Raw genomic sequence first — 25,729 nt, forward strand, 5'->3', positions numbered from 1 at the left:
TTTGTGTTATCTTGCATTGAATTTTAGAACAAAGACATAACTTGTTATAGCATGTCTTATCTGGTGCAGTGTATTTGCATAGAATTGCATCGTCACCGCATGCAGTGGTGTTGGTCACAGCTGAACACCGTCTGCTCCACCCAGTGACACCGTGTGTTTAGTCCCCATCCCCCTCTAGTACTCTCACATGTGCCTGCATGTGTTAGGAGCTCTTCGGGGCTTTTTACTGACTACGTTGTGCGCCGCTAAAGAGTGGTGATTAACACACGTTTTGCAGATATTCTTCTTGCTACACCTCATCTGCTCGTTTTGGCTGGTCAGTCAGTTACTCACAGAAAGCGTGTCAGCCATTCACAGTTGATGTGCTGTGCTATACACAGGGAGTTGATGTGCTGTGCTATAATATAACACACTTGGGTTAAACAGACAGCTACTGTATGTAGTAAAGATATCTTTCGAGTTAATTACTTTGGCAATAAACTATGGCACATTCCTGTCAAGCTCCCTCTTGTGTTAAGGGAGCACTGAACACCCCTCTTCTCTGTGGAAAATGGTATGGTCTGTGGCTAGCTGTAATTTGTCACTCTCTTGTGGAAGGGGATCCATTTCACCATGTGGTCTTTAAGATGGTGGTTTTTTTTTTTTTTTTTTAGCATGATCATTCATACCAAGACTTGTTTGCCTGATAACGTTGTAAGCGTTGTTCGCTCAACACTGTCAACATTGCACTATGTGCTCCATCCAGTAACATGGGGCTTGCTTGTTTAGACCTGATCCTCTATTTATTTATTTATTTCACTTTAAAAATTATAACTTTTATTGCCTCGTTACAACAAATTCAACAGCATTTCTGTGAGATTTCAAGAACCTTGTCACCCGAATCATATAACTGACTCATGACGATGTTTGCGAAGTTCCCCCATGAGTCTTGATGTACTCTACCTTTACAAACTCAAAACACAGGAAATTTGTTTTGGGGGCTTTTTTATGATTAATCTCTTAATTAGAAACTATGATCCTGTAGTCTAGAGTTGTCATGCTCCCTCTTGTGTTGAGACGGAGCCATGCAGTTGCACACCCCCCTTCTTTCTGAAAGTGGTACAGCCCATTTGTAGCTGTAATTTTCCACTCTCTTCATGTGGCAGTGGGGGGATGGGATTTGTTCTGTTTTATGAATGTATGAATTTTTAACTTATTTTTCACTTGTTTACTTCTAGGACACTTTATCTAGTGCAACCACACTGTGTTGTAGCTGTGATATTTTTACATGTGGTGTTAATGGACCCCTGAACACAATCTGCCCCACCCAGTAACGTTGTAGTGTTGGTTGCGTGTTTAGTTCCCCTCCCCCAGTGGTTCTCCTCTTTTGTGTGTGTGTGTTGAGCTATTCAGATCTTGGCAGAAGTTAGCTTGTTCATACGTTTAGTCATAACTATTATTGGTCATAATACTAACAAACATTACTCTTTTTTAACATAATGTCCCAGCTAGCTTCTGGATCACTTCTGCTGTAGTGTATTTTAATTGAATTGCTGTATAAGAGAACGTGCACTTTGTTTCTTTCTCTAAAAGATTACCAGATTATGGATTTTAAAGAGGAAGAAAATTGTGCCTTTGCTCCCAGATTGTTCAGCAACCTCAAACCCACTTGTGCTCACCAGTGAGATTTTATGTGCTCAAACTGAACACACACACACTGACCATATCTCCAGTGACCAACTACATAGCTACGTAGCTAAATTGTGCTTTTAGTGGGTTTTTATTTATTTATTTTTTTTATTTGTGATCAACTTGCTTCCCTCTTGTGTTAAGGCAGAGCACCCTCTTCTTTGTGAAAGTGGTACGGTCCATGCCCGGCTGTAATTTTCCACTCCGTTTACGCAGTAGTGGGGGGGGAGGGGATCGACGTCCACCTTTAAACTATGTGATCTTTGACTATTTTTCTTGCTGTAGGTGATATTTTACAGAACTCTTACGCAGAGACTAATTTGTATTATACGTAAATAAAAGAATTTAGCCTTATTTGTGTGTAGATGTATGGTTTTTGTACTCGGTTTATTGATTGTGCCTTAGTTGTGTTCATGCTATAATTATGCTGATGTTTCTAAATGATGTAGTGTTTTCTGGGAACTTAATACTCGGTGTGTCACGCAGGAGAATGTGCTTTAGTTCTCACCTTTTTGGTTCCCTTTTGTGTCCGAGAGCTCTCAGCTCACGTTTAGTTTATGCTGATCATGGCTAGCTATTAAGCGGAAACAAATTGTTCAGGTGCAGTTTATTCCTTTTTTTTTTCTTTTTTTTTTATTTTTAGGATGGTCATATTCCTTATTCTTGGTCTGTTTTTGTTTTTAGTTTAAAAAAATAGCAGGCCTGTAAAGAATTACAGGAACGATGTTTATCTGCGCTCCCTCATGTTAGGAGTTCTAGTTGTCTCTCCACCCCTCTTGATTGGCGAAATGGTACAGTCTGGATGTAGCTGGAACATTCTGCAGCTGCTGTGTGCACATGCATTGGGGGAGGGGGTGTAGCTTTGTCAGAGTCTTCGTTGTTGTGTGTTTGTGGTAAAAAATTAGATGTTAGTCCTGATCCTTTAGAATCTATAGGTTGAAGTAGACTTTTTGAAGGATGTGGTCAGTGAGAAATGTAGCTTTTGTAACTCTTTGACCTTAGCAACACCTCCCATTTTTAGCTGAAGGGAGAGCTACAAACTTGAGTCCAAGCTACCAACAAACACCACACCCTACACCTCACACCTTTTTTTACTTTCCTTCACTATAAATCCTGCTCTGAGATACTAGCAGGATATTTCATAGCTAGTCATGTCGGTGTTGTGCGAACGTGGTTTTCATCTTTTTTATGGCACTAGCTTCTAGCTTGAAAGTGTCTATCACCAGTGTCGGAGAATCACATGACTAACCCTAGGCATATCTTGAGTTCAACATGGACATATGTACACACATCCTGTAGTGTTCCAAGCTTGGGTGTGGTGCAGTATTGAACAAGGAGCTTATGGAATAATATATGTATGCATGAGGAGAGGGACTTCTGGGCATCCGAACCATTTTCTTCCTCAGTTGTGTTCGGTCTCTCGCCTTGTACATGCTGTTAAAAACTGGCCATTAAGTCTAAATGGATAGATATAGATTTATTTATATAGATTGATTTTATTCGGTGAATATTTTGGGTTAGGTTAAGTAATTGGTGTTTTTTTGCTAGCTATTTTGGTTATGCTTGGGGGGAAAAGTCTGATTTAACATTTTCTTGCTGGAAGCAGAAGCTGAAAAAATTCAGTATTTAAGTATTTGTTGGTATTAACCCTCAGGCCAGCAGGTCATTCTGATTATCCATGGATTTGCTTATTTGAGTATCATGGTAAAACAAGCAGGCACTGGCAAACAAGGGGGAAAAAAGGTGTGGAGAGCCATGCCCCGGTAGCCATCTTGAGTCTGTATGAGGAGAGCTACAGCTCGGTTCCTGCTCTGCTGTAGAGAAGTGGAATGCAAACATTAAGCGCCATGAACAACCTTGTAATGTGAAACATGCTACAAACTAGCAGTCTTTTGTGACAAGTATTAAGGCTCAGATTTGAGGGCAGACGGAAGAATCTTTAAGTCTTGTTTCCTGTTTTGGTGCATCAGAATAAATTGGACTATGACTCTGCTTTTATTAAAATTGTGATTTTTATGTTGCTGTTTAGGAAAATGTTTTGATTATTTGGTATTCAAAATATGTGCATATTGGCAAACCAAGCACCCTTGTTTGTGGTAACTGATCTTCCTTGGGTGACCTTCCCTTTTTTTTTTTTTTTTTTTTTTTTTTTTTTTTTGCTTGCAAATAAATAGCTAATGCCAAGATCATGGTAATGGTGTACAAATGAATGTAGCCCAGAAAATCACAAATATCTGTAAATGAGGGGTGGAAAAAAACATAATGACTCTCGGTTAAAACGGTAAAATGGTATACATAGAAAAAACATTTTCAGACCTGTTGTCATGGTCACTAGTTATTCCGTCTTGTAGGTGGAATATGAACAGGAAGCAAGAGGCGCTGTGCATGTGGCTCTGAAGGAATTGTTGCTATATTTAGGGAGCAGACCGGGCACAATAGCAGAACTGCAGCAGTGCAGCAGCAATGCAACGGGTAGTGCAAGCGTGCAGACCGCGCAGAACTGCTCGAGCTAATGATGCGCTCGGAGGGTTCTAGCTCGTACGTGTTGAGTGTAAGCAGCACCAAGAGGATTTGAAGTGGCTGATGCAGAAACAAAGCTAGTTTTTTAAAGAAGAGAAATTCCGTCATGTCCAAAACATACAAAGCCATTCTAATATCAAATCTATTTGACTTCAATATATTGTCAATCAGTTCGGGGCATTATATGTAAGTAATAAAATGTTATACAGATCTGAATGTTAATTTCCTGTTGTGTTAGTACTGCTCACATTTTTACCCCAGTCTGAGCTGAAGACTTTTTAATGCTAGTTAGCTGTAGGTTCACTGTACATACAAATCACAGCATATATGCTGGTTACAGTCAGGAATATATCGACGCCATGTCTGAGTCAGACTGGTCTTGGCTCAGGAGGGGTGGGGGGGCTAGAAACGTACGTCAGAAGTAGTACCTAATTATTTAATAAAAATGTGATTGTTAAGCTACTGTACACCGCAATAAGGTCGCTATTGCTAATGTATGTGTGTGGGGTTTATTTTTCCTCAGGTTCCTGTTAAATTGTGTGGGCAAATCCTTCCATGAACAGGGAGGTACAGAGGAACACAGCGATAAGGTGAGTCAAGCTTTATTCTGCTTTGTGATGAATTTAACGTGAGGGGAACGTTTAGTTTGTACACTGCCTTTTGAACAAAATCTGAAAGACATCCTCTGCACCCCTTGTTTCAGTTTACTCTGTGGCTTTGGATCACCTCGTGTGCTATGCTAGTGGGACAGACCAATTTAAACACGATCTTGAACACAAGCTCGGGATCAAACTTGAAACTTGATAAAAGATCAGAGCATTACCTAATCAGCCACTGTTGTCGCTAGCAGACTCTGTATCCTGTTGTTCTCATTGGCTGTGCCTGTGACCAGTGAGGTTGAAGGGGGAGGAGACACAGTGCTTGGTTTTCACCCCCTCCCGTTCTTTTCCTAACAGAAGCATTTTGCTCTGCCTCTGTAGAGGAAGTGCACGAGTTATCCTAATTCGATAGAGGAAGTGGGATCAGTTTTCGTTTAGGACTTGGGGCTAAATCTAAGTGTTGTTGTCTTCAGACTAGTTTGATCTCTATGGAGATTTGCTGAAGATGGCAGTGTAAGCAGACTTGTTTAGGTGTAGACTTCTGTGTAGGTTTTTTATTTTTTATTTATTTAATTTTTGGGGTTGAAGGACGTAAATGTTGAACTGCTGATCAGTGGCATTAGGACAAAGGCAGCTGTAGATTTATTGTGTTGAAGGACCTAAGTGGTATCCAGAGTAAAACAAAGTGTCATGTAAGGTATAGACTGCCACCTAGTGTTCTTAAAGATAATTGTCTTGGACCGTTAAATGAGACAGCTGTTCAGGACATGACTAGAGTAAAGAACTGAAGTGCTTCACTGTTTAATGATTGACTTGAACTAATTCCCCAACTGTCTCTCTCTCTCTCTCTCCTTAGTTTAACCAGGTGAAAAAATGGAAGTTGCCGTCCTAGAAGAGCCTCAGAAGAAGATTTTCCGCGCTCGAAAAACCATGAAGATGAGTGACCGTCAGCAGCTGGAGGTGCTGCACAACACCTTGGTGACTGCGCACCCGAACTCATCTTCACAACCCCAGACACCACTGGTGAACGGAACGCACGGGGAGGACGGACAGAAGGGGAAAGAGAAGGACCAGGAGACTGGGACAAAGTCTCCTGCCTCGCCCTCGTCGCGTTCTTCCCCAGTACCGTCACGCTCGCTCTCACTCTCTCGATCGCCTTCTCCGGCTGAAAATCGAAACCCCTCACCTTCTCTGAAGAAAGGCTCCGAGAAGGGCAAAGGTGAAGAGAAAAAAGGAGAGAAAGACAGGAAGGATGATAAGAAGGCTGAAGAAGTCAAAGCCGACAAAACAGAAGTGAGTCAAGGCTGGGGAATCCTGCGAAACTCCATAAACACACGACAACTTTTTAGTTTAAGATTTTGCTAATCTAATCACGTTAACACAATTTTTAAAGAAAAGCAGAAACCTGCAGCTCAAGACTCTTCCCTGTACTCTTACAGAGCTCTTTTTATACTAATCTGATTAGTTCAGTCATACTTTTCTCACCATCTTTTATTCCAGACTACCAAATCTGCACGCACCGGTTCTCCGTCAGTCTCTGACAAGAAGACAGAGCAGAAAAAGACTCCTTCAGATCAAGTGTTGAACGGTGAGCTGCCCATGGACGCAGACAGCACTTCCCTTGACAACGGTTCAGCGGAGGAGAAAAGCAGTAAGAGCATCTCCTCCTCGTCTCCTTCAGGCTCTCCAGCCGCCAGCCTGGAGTGTGACCCGGAAGTGAAAGAGGGCTTTCTCTGCCTCAGTGAGGAAGATGAGGGTCAGGGAGAGCAAGATGAGGCAAAAGACAGAAACGAGGAGAAGATGGATGTGGATCCTGAGAAAGAGGAGAAGAAAGAGGGAGAGAAAGGGTGTAATGTGGCAGATGGCACAGGTAATTAGTGCCTATTCGTGATGCCAATATAGAAGTAATCATTTTTAGATGGAGTACCTGCAGGTGGTGCTGAAATAATGCCATCACTTAGGAACGACAAATCGATGTAAACTGCAGATAGTTCAGCTTACAAGCCTTAATGCTGTGCAAAGTGTTTCTTTTTGTTTCTATATATATAATTTTTTTTTTTTTTTTAGCAATTGTATGCAGCAGATCTTATGTAAGAGGAGACACTTTTGCATGTACAGTCGCACTATTCTGTCATCTGAGGTTGATGGCATATGGTCATTAAATTGCTCCGCTAAATACTTCACAGCCTCCAACTTGCATGTAGGATGCTCTGATGCAAAATAGTCTTTTGCTGAAGTAGGAGGTGTTTATTTCACATTCGCAAGTGCTGGTTGCTGTTTTTTATGGGTTTAAGATTCGGGATCGAGTTTTAAATCTTAGTACAGGCAAGGCTTAAAGTTGGGGTCGGAGCACCGTTTAGTGGATTAGATGAAACGGCTGTCAATAAAACATCTGTTCAGTGGAGAAGCACAGGTTGCGCTAGGCTCTGTAAATCTGGAGTTAAACTTTCATCCAGTCAGGGTGAGGAGCTGTCTCTACTGGCTTGTTAACTTGGATATTGCGATTTTAAGGGAGATTATCTTTGGAAATTCCAGTTTCAAAATCGCTTCTTTTTATGAGCACCACTGGGATGGCCACTACTGAGGCAGGGCTCCAATTGTAATTTCTGGGAAAATGGCAAGAGAGGAGATGTTCTAATGTGGTGGTGATGAGCATTTGATCCTCTTTGATTTTGCTTGTGTTAAGCCAGGCTGTTTGTAGCTGCAGGTAGACGTTTGTGTCAAAGCCAACCAGCTGTGCTTATACAGCCATACTGAAAAGCTTCCATGCTGCTGTGTTGCTGCACTGCATGCATATTTGACATGGAGTATCATAATGTGTGTATAGATAATGTATGGGTATGTTTCTCAAGCTTAAACTAAATGCAGTGCTCTGTCCTCCCTTTTTAACAGGCACCAGCACTCCTTCTGGGAAAAAGAGATCCTTGTCACCAGTTGAGGGGAAAGACGGATGGAAAGATGGGGAGATTAAAGAGGACCGAGATGGAAAGAGAGCAAGGGTGGAGGGAGTGCAGTTGGAGGCTCAGCTGGAGCTGAAGATCACCGCCAATGCAGGGAGCCGTCTGAAATTGGAAAAGGTTTTTGGACTCTCTTTTTTTTTTTGTCGACAAAGTGTGCTGTTTTTTTTTTGTTTTTTTTTTGTGGTAATGTTTGGTCTATAAAATTGGTTTATACTCAAACACAGACCCTTTTCTCCTTCTCTCAGGTGGTGCAGCAGTTGGTGGAGGAGCGCTTGCGTGTGCTGCAGCTGACCGTGTTTGACCACAGTCTACAAGAACTGAAGGACCGAATGGAGAAGATTGATGCTGCCACCAAACAGCAGAAAACAGTTCAACATACCCTACAGGTAAGGTTTAATACAGGACCAGGCTGTATGTGTTCTCATTACTGTGACACTTGCTTGTAAGCTTTCAAAAAGTAATTGAGATTGTAAAGTAGTGAATTTGACTGTTTAACAAGATTAAACTGGTCAGATGAGCAGCACTGCTACATCTGGGCATAAGGCTTGTTTCTGAAATGGAAAAATATAACTAGCCACTAGCTTGAAGGTCAGATTTCTTTTTGTTTATGAAACTGGTTTTGCAGAACCGTGCTACTTTTGGGTACAATTTAATCAATTTTGTAGCTGGTTTCATTGTAAATTAGTGTATCAAAGTATCTATTTACCAATCATATTTAACTTGAATTGGTTTTTATCATTTTTATTTAAAGAATAGTAGAAAGAGTGAACATTTGCTATAATTAAGCCATCAAAGTTTTAATAGTGTTAGTTAATCGTGTTGTACAGACATACATTATCATGTTTGGCAACCCAGAAGCATTATAATATTATGCAGTGTCTGAATGTAATCATTCATGTACTGAAGACATGGATGAGGGGAACAAGGAGATCAGAAGCTAATCCATGTTTTTTTAGATACATATTTATGTGAGGGTGACACCATGTGTTCAAACCAGGAATGAAAAATTATGATGCAACTTGAAAATTTTGTTTAGTTTGAAAAATGACCTTGTAATTTGGATGCCAAGTTTTATTTGTATAGTGCCTTCAGCAATAACAAGTGTCATACAGTAGCTTTAGCATGACATGAGGAAGAAAACTTTAGAGGAACCAGACTCAAAAGGAAACCTGTCCTCATCTGGGTGACACTGGATAGTGGTTTTTTTTTTTTTTTTTTTTTTAAATAATGTATTATGTAATTATGTAACTTATGTAACTGTGTGCTATGTTGTATACACAGGAGTGTATAGTTTTTAGTTTTAATCTGAAGTTTATTTTGTTGAAGTTATTAACATTTCACTGATGAGGATTAGAGCGAAAAATTGTTCTCCACGGTTTTTAAGTACATTTTTAGGCTGTCCAGGCGAGGCCATGATGAAAACTCCAGAACAACAGAAGTAGGGCATCAGGATTGGCCAGGCGGGTCTGGAGACCAGAACTAGTCAGGATTGTTGCTATCTCGGGAGTAGTTTGAGACTCATGAGGAAGCAAGCAGGGACTCTCACGAAACCAGCAATTACCTCATAACTAGTAGGGGGAGACATATAGTACCAATATTATGGCTCTCTGGGACATAAAGTCGGGTAGCCATGCCGTTAACAAACCTGAAAGAAAATGAGAATTGGGGTGACAACATTCTGACATCAGTGCTCCCTTACCTAAGAAATGGCTAATGAAAGACTTGACTAAACGCATGTTTTCAGCCTAGACGTAAATGTACGTAGACTGTGTCGGAGTTTGAGCACTAATTGGATTGCTGTTCCGTAATTGTGGGGCTTTGTAAGAGAAAATTCTGGCCCCTGCTGTAGCATTGACTATTCAAGGTACCAACAAATAGCCTGTACCTTTTGATTGAAGTAGGCTTTAGGCCTCAGGTACTTTGACCTAAAAAGCAGTAAATGGTGTCATGCTAACAACAGTATTTTGGACTGACTTATCTAATTAAAATCAGTGAAGTTAATTGATTGTCTTGAAGAGCGGTGAGTTTGGAAATTGAAACGTTGTCGGTAACAAATGGTCGTCTTTGTTTCAGAGCAAGATTGCACGACTTACCAAGAAGTTTGGAGCTGCTAACCAGGCATCGGAGAATTCCAAAAAAGCTCAAGAGGTGAGCAGAAAGACAGCAGTTAAATAAGTCAATCGCTGTGTTTTTCATTATCTGAAAACAGCGCAAACATTTAGAAATTGATGAAGTAAACCGGTCACTTTGGGAAGTAAGTATTCGTTCTTCTTCCCTCTAATAGGCTGCTGCTGTCACTGCTGCTAAGCCAACTCCCACACCTATGACAACCCCAACAACACAACGGTGAGCATTTTAGTTCAATTTTGGCTAATTAATGGCAGCTAACAGGTGTTTCTGAGAAGTGTTACTTCCTTTAGACCTTCCTTCCTTTAGTTACTTTCCTGTAGACCTCCTGATGATTAACCCAGAGCTTTAGACAGTGAGCCGCCATTGCTGTAAAGTGCAACAGAGAAAAGTGTATATTGCTCAACTCCAACAAATAAACTAACTCTATGCTCTCCCATTTAAGAGGTTGTATTTATACTCTCGCTCAACCTGTAGGCATTAAACAGACTGAGAGATAACATAAATTGTATATATGCTATTACAGCACTGTAAGGACCACGCTGGACCCAAAGTTGTCTAATCCTTCTGCATCATCCAGCTCTAGTGGTGAGTGTATATTAACCCCAAAAAAGCACTTGTCGAATGTTGTTAAAGCTAAGTTTCATTTATCAAACAATACTTAACCCTTGTGCACTGTTTGGGATGAAAACATCCACTAAAATTAACTGCTGTAAAAATATCAAATTATTTTTCAACTATTTTTGCATAAATTTGTTAAATAACCTCATTCAAAATATCCAGGATTTTAACTCAATTGCCAAGTTCATAAATGACGTCACTGACTCGGGGAATAAAAATGCACAAAATGACTTGTCCATCCCACAATGACTTTTTAGACTGAAAATATTTTTTTTTTTTTACCTTTTATGACAGTCTTGGATATGTTAAAGATTAGTAACAACATTGGCTTTGATGCATTTAGTTTTTGTGCAGCATCAGATTTTTCCCTCATTTACTGTTTGTGGATGTTTTTGCCCCATTGACTTCCATTATAACATTTTTTTGACTGCTTTTTTCTGGTTTTCCCTCTTGGGAAGAGGTAAAATTTGTGTTTTTACTGTTGACGACTAAGTGTGGCACCATTTTAGCCCATATAGATAGGCCTGTGCAAAGAAAGCTTAGTTTCTGGCTGTTATATGGAGTACATCAGCATATTGTAGTGTGAGAGAGAGCCCTTTTGCGCACTTGCATTGTGTCTGAGAATCAAAACATGTACCTCAGCTCTCAGAACTACATGGAGTACATAAAAACAAAGTAAGTGTGTTTATGCACCTGCTGCCTTTTGATGGCGAGAAGTGTAGACTAAACAAAAACAAGGTAAGTGGATTTAAACACATGCATGTCGTCCTGCTGGACATGAGGAAGGGCTTCACTTGTACCGAAGTTTTGGAAGTGATTACAGATGTGGCATTAAAAAATGAGCGCTTTTTCTCGCGGCACGCCACGATTCCGCCCACAGTGTGCTGCAAGATTCTGCAAGTTGGCGCTTTAGTATTTTAAATGCATGTGTTGTACTTCACAGAATTTCCACCAGGTGGCACACGGTACAACTCTGGCCAGAGCACGTTATGCAGTATAATCGCTCAAAGTTCGCTATGTAGTCTTCATACTATTGTTAAATACGCTTGTAATTTATCACGTTACGTTAGTGTCCAATAAATTTAACTGCACATGTAATGTAGTGATTGTGAGAAAACATCCACAATAAATTCTGAAAGAAATGGACACTTCTATATATATATATATTAATTAATACTTTAATACATATAATAATTTACATTTTAAATGAATATGTATAAATTTACCTGAGTGTAAAGCTGCAAAGTATTTGTGCTTTGTAAATACTTAATTGCGCTGGTGTTGTCCTGCCATCTGCGCATAACGTTTTTTTTTTGTTCAACTTTAAAGATGCCTGTGCAAAGATAAAAATTAAAATGGAAAACATCTTGAGATTAAAGTCATTATAATGCAAAATTTAACTGGTAGTTATTCCAGGAAAAAAGTCAAACTAAATAAAATTGTGACAAAGTAGTAATATTTCGCGAATAAAGTTAACACTATGAGAATAAAGTAAAAATCACGAGATTCGTAGCAATACGGGATTAAATTCATATTTTTTTGAGTGTCATTATTTACATTAACGTGTTTAGAGTGATGAATAATATATTAGGCCTATTTGTGTATAGTGAAATTAATGTATTAATAAAACAACTTAATGCATTAAGCTACGTTGAGAATACGCATAAAAGTGAAACTTAACTCGTTGCATGCGCATCTACCTGTTTTAATAATGAGGTAGGTATAACTTCTCTGCTTGCTCACATTACTCCAAACACGTTGATGTATATGGCATTATAAATAAAACATTACAACTTAATCCCTATATTGCATGAGTTTAATTAACTTTTTTTAAAATTACTGTATTTGCATCTCTGAAAGCTATTTAGCTTTTTTCCTCAGATAGCTATTTAGCGCCTATTAACACCAAATTCAAATAGCATTAGATACTATTCACACTAGGGATGCCACAATACTAAATATGATAGTTTCGGTATGACCTCAATGGTTCAATACGCGCATGTGAACCGTGGTTTTTCGTTTTTTCCTTAAAACAATAACCATGCGTTTTATTACTCTCTGAACCGCCTGTTTGTGGTTCCCTGTACTGTACGGCTATGCGCTGAGACAGACAGTGAGCGCATCCAATCAGTGAGCGCTAAAGTTAGGGGCGGTAACCATGCTTGCGATGCTGGTGTCAGATTTCACATCTAACCCTGGAGAGCGGTGAAGCGAGACAAATATGAGGAAGCAGCGCCATCTTTCAGATCTATGGTGTGGGAACATTTTGGATTTGTTGTGGACTATGATGCCGATGAAACAAAAAAAATGACTGTTTAAGCACTGTTGCACACGAGTTACCCACTGACATGGAAATACTTCCAACATGACCACACATCTGCAGCTCCATCACCCAGAGATATCACTGTGTGCAAGCAGGAAGGCAGAGCAGGTAACAGGAACCCAAAATCAACAGTCCCCTATCTTATTCCTTCCAGCATTCAGACGCAACTGGTTCCCGAGAGACACAAAAAATAATTATAATATAATAATTGCTATCTTGTAAAATAGTGTTAACTTATAAAAGTGCTCGAACCGCTTTACACACTACCGACACGTCCTTTTTTTTCCCGATCTCTATGAAAAAATGTGCAAAAAAAATCAAAAACGAATTGGCTAAAGCACAAAGCCTCGCTCTAATAACAGATAGTTGGACCTCGGGGGATCACCGTGACTGGTCATTACATAGCGGTTTGGGAAAAAGAGCGCCGTACTCCAAACCCGTCTCCTGTAATAGTCATACAAGCGCTAATTTTTTTATAACTCACTATTTTCAGTACACTATGAATGTGAACAAGTTGATTTTTACATTTAAGTAAAATAGAGAATTGCAACTAAAACCAGTTTTTTCTTTTTTTCTTAACATACTTACTGTTACTGTCACCTAAGCAAAGAATAATGGGGGAAAAAAACCTTTAATTTGCCAAGCCAACCGAGCCGAAAACCGCGGTACGTATTGAACTGTGGGTTAACTGTATTAGATTAGGTTTGCGCTAAGTGAAAATAGTAAAAAGTGTCCATATCTAATAAAATATGCTCAGTGCAAATAGTTGTAGATGCTACTTACACCAAGTAAAATGGATGCTATTTTCACCAAGTGCAAATGGTTGCAATATTGTTGCACAAATAGATGCTACTTACTCAAAATAGTTGAATGAACCTGAGAAGATCCCGAACATCTCGTGTGTGTGTGTGTGTGTGCACTGAGTCCATTACCAATAACCGAAAGGCAGATGTGCATCGGCATTGGCCAGGCAGGTACCAAACGTAGACGTAATAAAATAAAAAAAAATTATGAAAGAACATGTAACAATCAACGTCAACGGCGGTGCAGGCAGTAGATCGTATGGCTCACCACATCGAAAATCCATTTTTCAATAAAATGAATGTAGGGACATGTCCCGCCCGTCCCACCTGCAAATAGGGTCACATTTTTATTGCATTTGTCTCAGATTTCTGGTGACATTACTATTTAACACTTATTGCAAATTTAATACTTGTAAGAAACAAACTTATTTTCACATGCTCTAAATAGCATATCGATAAGATGATTACATGCTGTTACCCTGCCTGTGAAAACCCAGAAATCAAATTCTGAGATGGAGCATCAAAGTTTGAACTTAACCATTAATTTCAGTATGATTATGATCTTTTACATGATTTTAATATTCAGTATTAAGGATATCAATATTATATTTTCACTGAATGTTCTTTACATTATGTAGGATGAGTTTATGCAGAAAACGGCAAATCACAAAAATCATATATAGGCAGACACTATTTGCACGTCAGTATTTTTGTAGATTAACAGGATATAATTAACGGAGTATAAAAGATTATTTTTATAAAAATAAAGTGAATGCTGCATTTTGAGAATAAAATCCCTCCCCACACAGACCCCCGAACCCTACCCAATAAATATGTAAACATTAATTAGGCACTTTATTTTACATTACTTATGCTACGTAGTTGTCCTAAACATTATCTTTAAAAGATTACACATCTGAATGGGCTTTGAAAAAAACAAGCATCAAGCGGTTGTCCTAACCATTTCAGTCTTTTCAACTGGTAAATCGTGTTTTTTTTTTTTTTGTTTTTTTGTAAATGCAGTTAATACCAAAACATTCACACTATCATTTGGGGGGGAGGTCCTAAGCTATAAAATGCTGCATCAAACTAGCCAATGTACAGTGTATGCATTTGCAGTTCATGTAAAAGTGTCACTTGGTTGCTTCACATCGACCCGTGGTACTAAACTGTTAGAAAATTTAATCTCACAACAGACATGGAGGCAAAGGCACTCGATGCTGGCAACAGTCCTGTATTGATGTCGACTCTTTTGGAGACTCAGAGTCCAGAGTCTTCTGAAAATGGACCATTTCCTCAGTCTGCGTATGAAGAAAACCCAACTTCAGCCAGCGGACTCTTGGACGATGCAGATGTAGGCCTAGGTTTTCCATCAGCTGCCTCTAAACTCCTTGTTGACCGCACTTTCAATCAGCAAACTGCGTCAGAACACGTTTCGTCAGTGGACTCGCCATCAAACGCAGGACATTCAAACCATCGACGGAAAACAATGTCGATGGTTAGTTGCACACAAGTTCAAGAAAATTTTGGGTTTTCTTCTGTGTCCAGTGCAACGTCCTTTTGTTCAAGACTGCCTGAAGAACCGACAAACGCCTCACATCAACTTGTTTGTCGGCCTCTCATACAGGGAGTAATTCAACCTGACGTGCCTTTAAATCACATTCCCCTGGAGATAGAGAAACAAATGTATCTGGATTCAGCAGGACCAGATGGCAAACCAAGAGCAGATCGTTTTGCTATGCGTCTGTTTAAAAGGTTAATTCCTCTTCATGTCTATCAGGACTGGGTAGGCTTGGTGAATTTTGATGGTTCCAGGGGGAAAAACGCTCTACCCCACAACGTGCGTCAAGCAATTTCTGATGCTGTTGTTAAGAAATTTCACGCCACAGCCCAGGACTGGAAGCAAATAAAAGATAGAATTAACGAACTTCTCAGAAAGAAACGATTAAGTTTTCCCCTGTTTTAAGGTGTCATGCTACAAGTTCTGGTTTAAACACTTAACTGTTTTAGTCTGTAAATAAATACTTGCTTTCAATATCAATTCTATACTGTCTTGTGACATTTTTGATTTATATAAAATCACTTAAAACTGGTTAAAACACTTAAAACGGCTGTCTATCTGTAAATTAATACTTGCTTTCAATCACAATTCCATATTGTCTTGACATTTTTGATATATAGATATATATTTTTGATAGATATACATATATAAACAAATTTTATATAAATCTATATCCAAAACGGATGATTATGGCTAAGCTAAAATGAAGAAATAAAAACATCTCGAGATTGAACTCATTACATTGTGAGATTAAACTAGTAGTTTTTCTAGAAAAAAGTAAAAACAAATTTACAGGGACTATCGTAATATTTGGAGAATATAATCAATATAATGAGAATTAAGTCGAAATATTTGACGTGAACAAGCAGCCTGCCTTATTAATAAAACAATGTTAGGGACATGCGCTCAGAATCTAAATGCAACAAGCAAGGTTTTACTTTCAGCGTATTCTCTACATGGCTTAATGCATTAAGACAGTAATATAAATGCACTACATTCACATATGAAACATTCATAATAATACACAATTTATATAGATACACTATTTTGACCTTATTCTCGAAATACCATGACTGTATTCCAGCAATTTTGTTTATTTAGAATTTTCTTTGAAAAACTACTCGTAAAAAATCTTGTATTATAATGACTTTAATCTCAGGCTGTTTTGTAAAAAAAAAAAAAAAAAATTCCATTTTGGGCCAAAAATTAACTTCCATTTTGGGCCATGTGCTAGCTATTTATTTATTTATTTATTTATTTATATATATATAAAGTAGCCTACTGCAAGAACAGACTGCTCCATATGCTTTTAAATAGCTTTTGTGGTACTTTATCATATGCCAATTGCTCTCCGCAGCACCATGTTATGTTGATCGATTTCAGTGTACATGAAACAAGACTGCCACCTACTGGTCTTGTCTTTCCTGCGCGAGAGCGTCACTCGCAATGCGAGTTGTCACGGGATTCCTGTCCCTCTGACGCGCATTCTTAAATGCCACATCTGTATACAGCCTGACCTCTCCAGCAAGCTGCAGGATATATTGTCTTCTCCCTCTGACACCACAGACTCAGGAGAGTCCGATCCTGACTTTGCGGGACCCTCATCATCCTCTCCAGCTTCCACTGAAGGTGAGGAGGATTCAGAGGATCCTGGATCTAAGTGGATTGGGAGAAACGGCGAAGTGTGGTTTTCCACCAACGTGGAGACTGCTCCCTTTTCTGAGCCTACCAGTGACATGACTCCAGGGCCTACACTTTATGCCATTGCAAAGGTCCAGGACGTGGCTTCCACGTTCAACCTGTTTTTTACGGAGGAGATGATTGACCTCATTGTCAGCATGACCAACCTCCATGGGCGCCGCACAGTGAAAAACTGGACCGGGGTGGACTCCACAGATCTCCATGCCTACATGGGGCTTCTGATTTTGGCCGGCATCTACAGGTCCAGAGGGGAGTCCACACGTTGCCTGTGGGATGATCGCAGTGGTCGTGCGATTTTCAGAGCTACCATGTCCCCCTCAAGATTCTATGAACTCAGCAGAGCTCTGCGCTTTGACGACAAGCTGCAGAGACCAGCTGGTCATGGCGAGGACAAGCTTTTCCCCATCAGATCCCTGTGGGAAATGTGGACGGAGCGCCTTCCCCTCCTATTCAATCCCGGCAAAGATGTCACAGTGGATGAGCAGTTTGTGCCATTCAAAGGGCGATGCAGCTTTCGGCAGTACATGCCAAAAAAAACAGCAAAATATGGACTAAAATTTTGGGTGACTGCTGATGTCGCCACATCCTATGCCTGGAAGTGTGACGTTTACCTGGGAAAGACAAGTGGACCAGGGCAAGCAGAGGTGGATCAGGGCAAGCGTGTCGTCATGGAGATGACAGAAGGCCTCCAGGGTGTCACGGTCACTTGTGACAACCATTTTACCTCCTACTCACTTGCTCAGGAGCTTCTGCAGAAGGAAGTAGCCTTGGTTGGGATGATCAGGAAAAATAAACCGGAGCTGCCACCCAACCTGGTGCGGGTTAAAGGACGACCTGCCCTCTCCGCCGTCTTCGCCTTCACGAAGAACACCACAGCTGTGAGCTACATTACGAAACGGGGGAGGAATGTGACCCTCATCAGTACAAGGCACCGCAAGGCAGCGGTGACAGAAGGACCAAAAAAGAAGCCAGAGATGATCACCGACTACACCCGCTGCAAGGGAGGTGTCAACAATCTAGAGAAGGTATGTGCCATTACCTATTTGTTACTACATGCATCCTATTCCTGTTCATTTTTACTGAATTCATGTGCCTGTTAGAGAGAAATTTAGGAGATAGTTTTGACAATGACTGTTTGTGTGATTTATTCTCATTGTCATGTGCAGCTTAAAAATACTTATGATGAGATCTGTAGTTATTCTTTCCTTGTTAATTTTGTAGGTTATTGGCACCTACACCTGCAGAATGAAAACCAATCGGTGGCCACAGATGATGTTGTTTAATATGGTGGACATCACAGCATATAATGCATATGTCATCCACACAGCTGTGGATCCCTCCTGGAACCAGGCAAAGGTGTTTAGGAGGAGGCTTTTCCTAGAAGAGCTGGGAAATTCTTTGGTCTCTGCAGCAATATTGAGGAGAGAGCACCTCCCTCGCGCACCAGTTGCTGCTGCACTGGTGAGAGGGATTCAGTTTTCTGCAGCTGTCCCTCCAGACACAAAGCCGCTGACACCAGCAGACACCAGCAGCTCAGGAGTGAAGAGGGGAACATGCCAGTGGTGCAAAGGACAAAAAAAAAGAACAGTCAGCACTTGTAGCTGCTGTGGTGGACACACTTGCAAAGAGCACCAGAGGATATGCTGCCTGTCCTGCTGGAAAAACTGAACACGCGCGCATGCACACATGCACACTAAATAGTTTAATGGTTTAGTTCTCCATCCATCTTGCACCGTTGTTCAGTTTATTTGAAGTTGTTTCATTTTGGTTCATAATATTTTCATAAAAATTAGAGGAAAAAAGTGAAATCTGATGCTGCACAAAAACTAACAATGCATCAAAACCAATGTTGTTACTAATCTTTGACATATCCAAGACTGTGATAAAAGGTAAAAAAAAAATCTAATACACATTTGTATTTGTATACCTATACTTTTATATTGAAAATAAGTCATTTTCTGTGTTTTTTCCCCCCCAAGTCAGTGACATAACTAATGAACTTGGCAATTAAACTGAGGTTGATTTAACAGATTTATGCAAAATAAGTTGAAAAATATTTCTGATATTTTTACAGCAGTTTATTTTAGTGGATGTGTTCGTCCTGAACATAACATAAGGGTAGTACATTTGCCCACAGGTGTATTATTGACTTTTTGAAATCATATTTCCAAAATTTGTCAAAATGGTGTTTGTCACCAAAGATCATTCCATTTGCTGAAATGCAGAGAAAGTTATGATCAAATTAAGAGTGAAAAGTGACGCCTGGTGGATGAAAACGTCCCCAACAGTATATAAGGGTTAAAAAGCTTTTCTCATGTCCTTTAGCTACCCCGACTCAGCCCAAACCTCACTCCACTCCAAGTACGCCCACCTCCTCGGCGCTGGCTGCCCCTGCGCCCATCCTCCAGCTCATAACCACAACAACAAACTCGACACCCTCCTCTTCCAGCTCTTCTCTGAGTGGCCAGGCCCAGACAGGCACTCTACTGCTGCAGCCCCGCGCGAACACAGGTGCCATGACGACTAGCACAGCCACATCAGCTGGCCAACCGATGTCCATCCAACCTTTGCTGATCCAGCTTCCACTGGCTATGGCTAATGGCCAGGGTGGGGCCCTAGCTGGAGGAGTAGGCCTGATCCCTGTGTCCTCCTTGGGCACCGTTAACAGCCTTAGCAAGGCCAAGACCACTACAGCCACCACATTTATTTTGCAGAAAACGGCAGGAAGCGTTGTGACTTCCTCCTCTGCTGCTCCCTCTTCCTTGGCCTCCTCAGCGTCTTCAGCGGTGACACAAATGCCACCAAGTAGGCCAGTGTATCAGGGTGGTACGGGCACAGCAAACTCTCCTAACGCTGGCATCTCTGTGACGACGGCCCGCGCCCCTACACAGTGTGCCACCGTGGTTGGAATGGCCACTGCTTCATCGTCCCCGGCTACCACGGGGCCTGCTGCGACAGGCTCAGCAGCAGCCTCAGTTGGTCCACCATCAGCATCTGAAATGGCATCTAAAACAGGTGAGTGCACCTTTACCAGGAAGCTCGATCATTTTGTCTGAATACATTTTATTTACATTTACCTTCCATGTGCATCTCTCACTAGATACAATTCCATCTATTAACCCCCCCCCCCCCCCCCCGTCTCTCCCTTTCTCTGAACTTGTCAATGTCCTTTGTAATTTTATTTTGCTCTGTTCATTTCAGATAATCAATCCACCCATTCTGCTCCAGCCAAATCACCTGCTCAGGTAAGTCTAGTGCTCTGGTGCCTTATTGTGTTTGTTCATGCTGTACGTATATCCAGGTTAACAAATTAATAATTTGGTTAAACCAGACACCATAATGGATTTCAGAGGAGTCTGTTTAGTTATCTGTGATTTAGCAGAGCAATAACATTTGTAATTTCAGATTTCCTTACGGTAGAGAATTCCACATTTTGCCATGCTGCTAGTTCCATTGTAATTGCAGAAAAATATTCATTACATCCCGTTATCTCCACAGCCTGCTCGTCCCAGGGGCTCAGTGATTGACCTAACTGAGGATGATGATGACGTCCAAGGTAATTTATTACATCCATCACTAGCACTTTTTTGCTCCTATCCTCTCATACTTCGCTTACCCATATGGTCCTTCACTCCCTTATTCTGTCACCTGCTGTGTGTTTATAGTTACTGGTGTGCAGAAGGCCACTGCTCCTGCCATTCCCACCAATACCCAGCGACCCCAAGGGCCACCACCATCACTAGTGAGCTCCACATCTGTTGGTGAGTTTCTCCATTTCTCAACTTTTCTTTTCCTTGCTTATTGTTCTGGTCTAAAATAATTTTTACCCTTTTATTTCTGTTTGGATTTTTTTTGTCTGATTTTAGTTTTCATCTAGTTTGTCCATCTTTCCTTCTGGCTGTTAGCTTTGTAACTATTACAGCCCTGTTGAGATCTGTAGTTAAACCTGTTTAATTATTTCATCAGGTCGCTCTGCAGCACAGCATCGAGCCTCAGTGGTAAGTAGATATGTTTATTAAAACCTTTTGACCAATTTCTATGGGAAATATTTTCCTTGAAGTAAAAAAAAGCCTATCAAATGTGCAACACACAAAGAAAGTGTGTATATATGTACACAGATGTGGCCTTTAAGAATGTGCCCCCCCCCCAACCATTTGGTTTCATGTGATTGGTCATTCCTGATCACCCAGCTAGCACCAACCCTGCAGGCATGCTTTTTGCTTTTTAGAACTGAAATACTTTTGTTGTGCTTCACACAATGTCCACCAGGTGGCACATGGAGCGATATACCGTAGCTCAATGCACAGTAGCTAGCTCAAATCAGATGCTCTTGGCCAGCGATTAGTCATGAAAAGCATCTGATCTGACCTAACTACTGTGTGTTGAGCTGCATTATGTTCCATGTGCCACCTGGTGGATATTGTATGAAGCAAAGGAAAGGTATTAACCCTTAAGAGTCTGTGGTCTAACATGGCATTTCTTTTGTGTTGCGATGACGAGTTAAAATACTCCACTTTGTTGTGGTTGCACAGAAAAGAGTCTAACCCAGAAAACATATTTTGTTTTTGTAATATGCACAAGAACTAATGGTGTGTACAATTTTTCTCTTAAGCCCTTTCATACATAGCGGTCACTACAGTGGACAGATATTCAAAAGCTGTTCTCTTGTATGTGCATGGGTTTTGTTATAGTTGTACATTCCATACACTGCCATCTATTGGCCAGTCATGGTAAATGCAGTTTTTTCCAACTCCAATCCAAGATGGCCGACAGGAAGTCAGAAATGCAGAACATCCCAGGAATATGTTGTAAATCCTTCTGTAGTAGAACATCCCTGCAGGATTCATCTAATTGTTAAAAATTTCCTGATATATTTTATATATGGAGAAATTTGCGATAAATCATATGTCCACTAAACTGGATGCCATTCATGCTATATTTTAACTGCAATTACTGTAACTTTGCTGTTCTTGGTAAACCTTATCAATTCATCTGGATTTAGGGGGAAAAAAAACAAAAATCCCAAACCCAACGAATCCGAACGAATATCAACAGCAATTTCTGGACTTGAGGGGAAATTACCACAGCATACCCCCTATATACACGGATGGATCAAAATCGGGAAATTAAGTGGCAGCAGCTTTTGTAACACATCGACTGTATCAGGGTCTACGCATCCCAGCTCAGAGTTAAAAATTTTTTACTGCAGAAGCAAGTGCTCTGCTTTTGGCTTTGAACTTCATTGAATCCACATCACGAAAGGGTTACCTACTAATAACGGACTCAAAATCATGTCTCGAAGCATTAGAAAATTTACAAGCAGATCATCCAACATTCGTGGGAAATCCTAATCAAGTTATCATTTTTAGAATCAAAAAATGTTCTGTTGGATACCTGGACACTCGGGAATCCCAGGTAATGAGCGAGCAGACAAAACTGCCCAAGAAGCATTATCTAAAAAACCAAGCAAATGCTCTGTATCTTTCACAGACCTGAAACCAATTTTAAATGTATACGTCAAAAATAAATGGCAATCGGAATGGGACCAATGTTTTAAAAAACAAACTGCATGAAATAAATCCTAAAATTGGAACAAAACATACATTTCCTTTTAATAATCGTTGGGATCAAGTCATACAGACAAGATGCAGAATAGGATACTAAAAATAATCTTACACATTTTATCTAGTTTTAGTATTGAATAACAAAAACTGACTCACCATGAATATAGCCATAGAAGCTGGCATGGTGGAAAGAAAGTAAGATAAACCTTATCTGCCATGACATTTTTAGTGTAAATCAATTTATAGTTATTAGAATGTAATTACCAGCTTTAAAAAAATTAATAGCATTTTTTGCATATTATTTATGTAAAGTTAGCAACAATTAGTGTTTTTATTTTTTGTAGCGTTCAAGTGCAGGGCGTGATGGGAAGGCCTACAGGATAGTGGAGCATATACCACCCGAGTCAAGTGAGGATGATGTCAGTGCCAGTGATGATGAATGGCTGCCAGAAAAACAAGGAGGATCAGGATTAGCCAATGCTAGCAGTAGTGACAGTGGATCTGAGGACTCTGAAGGAACTATGGGTGGTGAGGTTGCTGAAGATGTTGAGGGAGCTGAGGATGTACCACCAGACAGAGCTCAGGGACAGAAAAGAATCAGAAATGTCTGGAAAGCCAAGGACAACCAGTTTGAGGGCAACCTGCCTCGTTTTCTAGGGGAGTGGAAGGTGAATGTTGAGGGAACCGAGCCAATAGATTTCTTTATTCATCTATTTCCTGAAGATCTGTTGGATGAAATTGTGCACAATACCAACCTGTATGCACTCCAACATGGAAAAGGAAATCTGGCCCTGACAACAGGAGAACTGCAAATTTTCCTGGGAATAAATATGGTCATGTCATACGTCCGACATCCACGAACAAGAATGTACTGGTCATCGCAGGCAGGTCTTCGTCTTGATTTGATAGCAGATGCTATGCCAGTGAACAGATTTGAGGAGATTCTGAGGTACCTTCACTTTGTTGATGACCATTCACAGGAGCCAGGAAATACTGACAAGCTGTTCAAAATTAGACCAGTGTTAAATGCACTTGAGCAAACATTCCGTTCAGCAGTCGACCCTGAAGAATTTCAATCTATTGATGAACAGATTATTCCTTTCATGGGCCAGCAGTACATCCCCAAAAAAACAAAACCCTGGGGTCTGAAAGTGTGGGTAAGAGCAGGGACCTCTGGATACATGTACAGATTCAAAGTGCATCAGGGCTTAGCGGGGCGTGGTCAGGTCAGTGAAATGGGGATGGCTGCAGACGTAGTCATGCGTCTCTGCGATGACATACAGCGAAAGAATCACAAGGTGTTTTTTGACGATTTCTTTTGCACTGTTCCACTTATTCAGGCATTGCTACAACAGGGTATCTACGCCACTGGAACATGCAGAATCAACAGACTCCAGGGAGCACAACTGAAATTGAAGACTGAACAGCAACTCAAAACCGAGGGAAGAGGCGCTTGCTCGGTCATCAGCAATGCTGACAATATCACTGTTACACGCTGGTTTGACGGTTCAGTGATGCACATGGCCTCCTCTTGTGCCGGACAGTCCCCTTCAGATTTAGCTCAGAGATGGAGCAAGAAAGAGAGAAAAATGCTCAACATCCAAAGGCCATTTTCGGTTCAGCTGTACAAACAGCATATGGGTGGATTGGATCTCCTGGATCAGTGTGTTGCAATGTATCCCCATAGGCGCAAAAACAAGCGGTGGTACATCAGAGTGTTCTTTCACTTCTTGGATGTGACTATTGTGAATGCCTGGCACCTTTACAGAATGTCTGGGTTGGAAAAGAGGGATCTCCTTCATTTCAAGGCATCGGTAGCTTGTTCACTAATAAATGCAGGTTCTATCAAGACACCCACAAGAGGAAGACCAAGTGACACGCCACCTCCAGTGAAACGGAGAGCAGTATCCAGGCCGCCCCCTGAAATCAGGTTTGGCCCTGGCAAACACTGGCCTCTTCTCACCGAAGATAAAAATGCCAACAGATGCCACGATGCTGCATGCACACGAAAAACAAAGTATGTTTGCATGCAGTGTCTTGTAGCTGTGTGCCCTGGATGCTTTGCCAATTTTCATACAAGATCGATGGGTAATGGACATGAGAAGGGTGTGGTGACGAGAGGACGACGGTAAATCAGAGGGGAGAAAGAACGTTTGTAGACCTGCAAATGTTTTTGTTTAGCTCAACATTCTATACAGTTCAACATACTAATAAGGGCATGTTTAGCAACTCTTAAGCAAACACATGAAACAATATACATTTCTGTTTGTTCCCTGGATGTTATGCCAAATTTCCTTGAAATAAGACTGAACTAAACTGTTGTAAATGGCAGTTATACTGTTTCTTTCTGAGAGAAAGTGTTTGTAGAGCCATGGAAAATGTTTTTGTCTTGTCATTTTCGTATTGCTTTGAAAAGTATTAGAATATGATAAAACGCAAGATAGCATCCGATTAGCATCATTGAAAGGTTTTTATACCATAGTTTTCACGCGATATATTTTTTTCCGCTATCGGTTTGTTAAATACATATTTCTTTGGTTCAAAGGTCAAACGCATTTTGTCTAGCTGAGTGGACATGTTTTTAACTCTATGAAAAATAGGTTCATGAAAATTAAATTGCTTTGTTTTATCGTTCCTAGAGAGGAATAAAAAAACACTCAGGAAAAAAAAAAAAAAACTTGACTAAGGTTCTCGTTATTCCTGCATGAAACGGTTCTAAGCTCATTATCTTTAATCTAGACACACCCATTCACAGTGCACACGATTCATACGGTAATGATATGCAGAAAATATTCAACTGTGTTAAATGTCCCTATCAGTCATGCTTCATTAGATACATTGACTTTTTATTACAATGCCAGAACAGACCAGATGTGACCATGTGCCAGTTCCAGGAACTGAGCTGAGATCAGATGTTAAGCATATTGCCACTGCTGGTTGTCGAATCTGTGTGTATTGCCGAGCAGTGCATGGAAAAAACACCTTGGAAAATGCCAGGCATGTGACGTTCACTCGTGTCTTCAGTTGAACTCTTTCAACCTTCTTTTAGTCTCCACAGATTCTTTCTTTTTGCCACGGCTGTGGCATTCCACCTTCATAGACCCATCCGGGGTGGGCTATTGTCTCCCTAGGTGTGACGATACATAAATATTCATGGATGTTAACACTCCCTCATACAGCATACATTCTCAAACAAAGTGTCATACAAATGTTAGTGTATTGTTTCATGTGAAAGAATGAACAGGATGGTTTTCACAACAATGTGGTAATAAAGATTCTGGA

General features: G+C 40.5%; 1 protein-coding gene across 11 annotated transcripts in view; it reads left to right on the plus strand.

Moving 5' to 3' along the window:
- Positions 1-25,729, plus strand: part of atf7ip (activating transcription factor 7 interacting protein) — a 52,074-nt gene that overhangs the window by 25,025 nt on the left and 1,320 nt on the right. For 2 of the 11 annotated variants that reach the window (XM_058379993.1, XM_058379994.1), the window contains 14 exons: positions 4,712-4,778; positions 5,644-6,080; positions 6,288-6,657; positions 7,680-7,864; positions 7,993-8,133; positions 9,821-9,895; positions 10,032-10,093; positions 10,401-10,462; positions 19,209-19,898; positions 20,085-20,128; positions 20,382-20,439; positions 20,549-20,644; positions 20,850-20,881; positions 22,792-24,575. In XM_058379993.1, the coding sequence (XP_058235976.1) occupies positions 5,661-6,080; positions 6,288-6,657; positions 7,680-7,864; positions 7,993-8,133; positions 9,821-9,895; positions 10,032-10,093; positions 10,401-10,462; positions 19,209-19,898; positions 20,085-20,128; positions 20,382-20,439; positions 20,549-20,644; positions 20,850-20,881; positions 22,792-24,575 (4,019 nt within the window). In that variant the 5' untranslated portion in view covers positions 4,712-4,778; positions 5,644-5,660. The other 9 variants (XM_058379995.1, XM_058379999.1, XM_058380000.1 and 6 more) reach the window with 9 other exon arrangements.

The sequence above is a fragment of the Hemibagrus wyckioides genome, linkage group LG26 (assembly GCF_019097595.1).
Source record: "Hemibagrus wyckioides isolate EC202008001 linkage group LG26, SWU_Hwy_1.0, whole genome shotgun sequence".
NCBI classification, from domain to species: Eukaryota; Metazoa; Chordata; class Actinopteri; order Siluriformes; family Bagridae; genus Hemibagrus; species Hemibagrus wyckioides.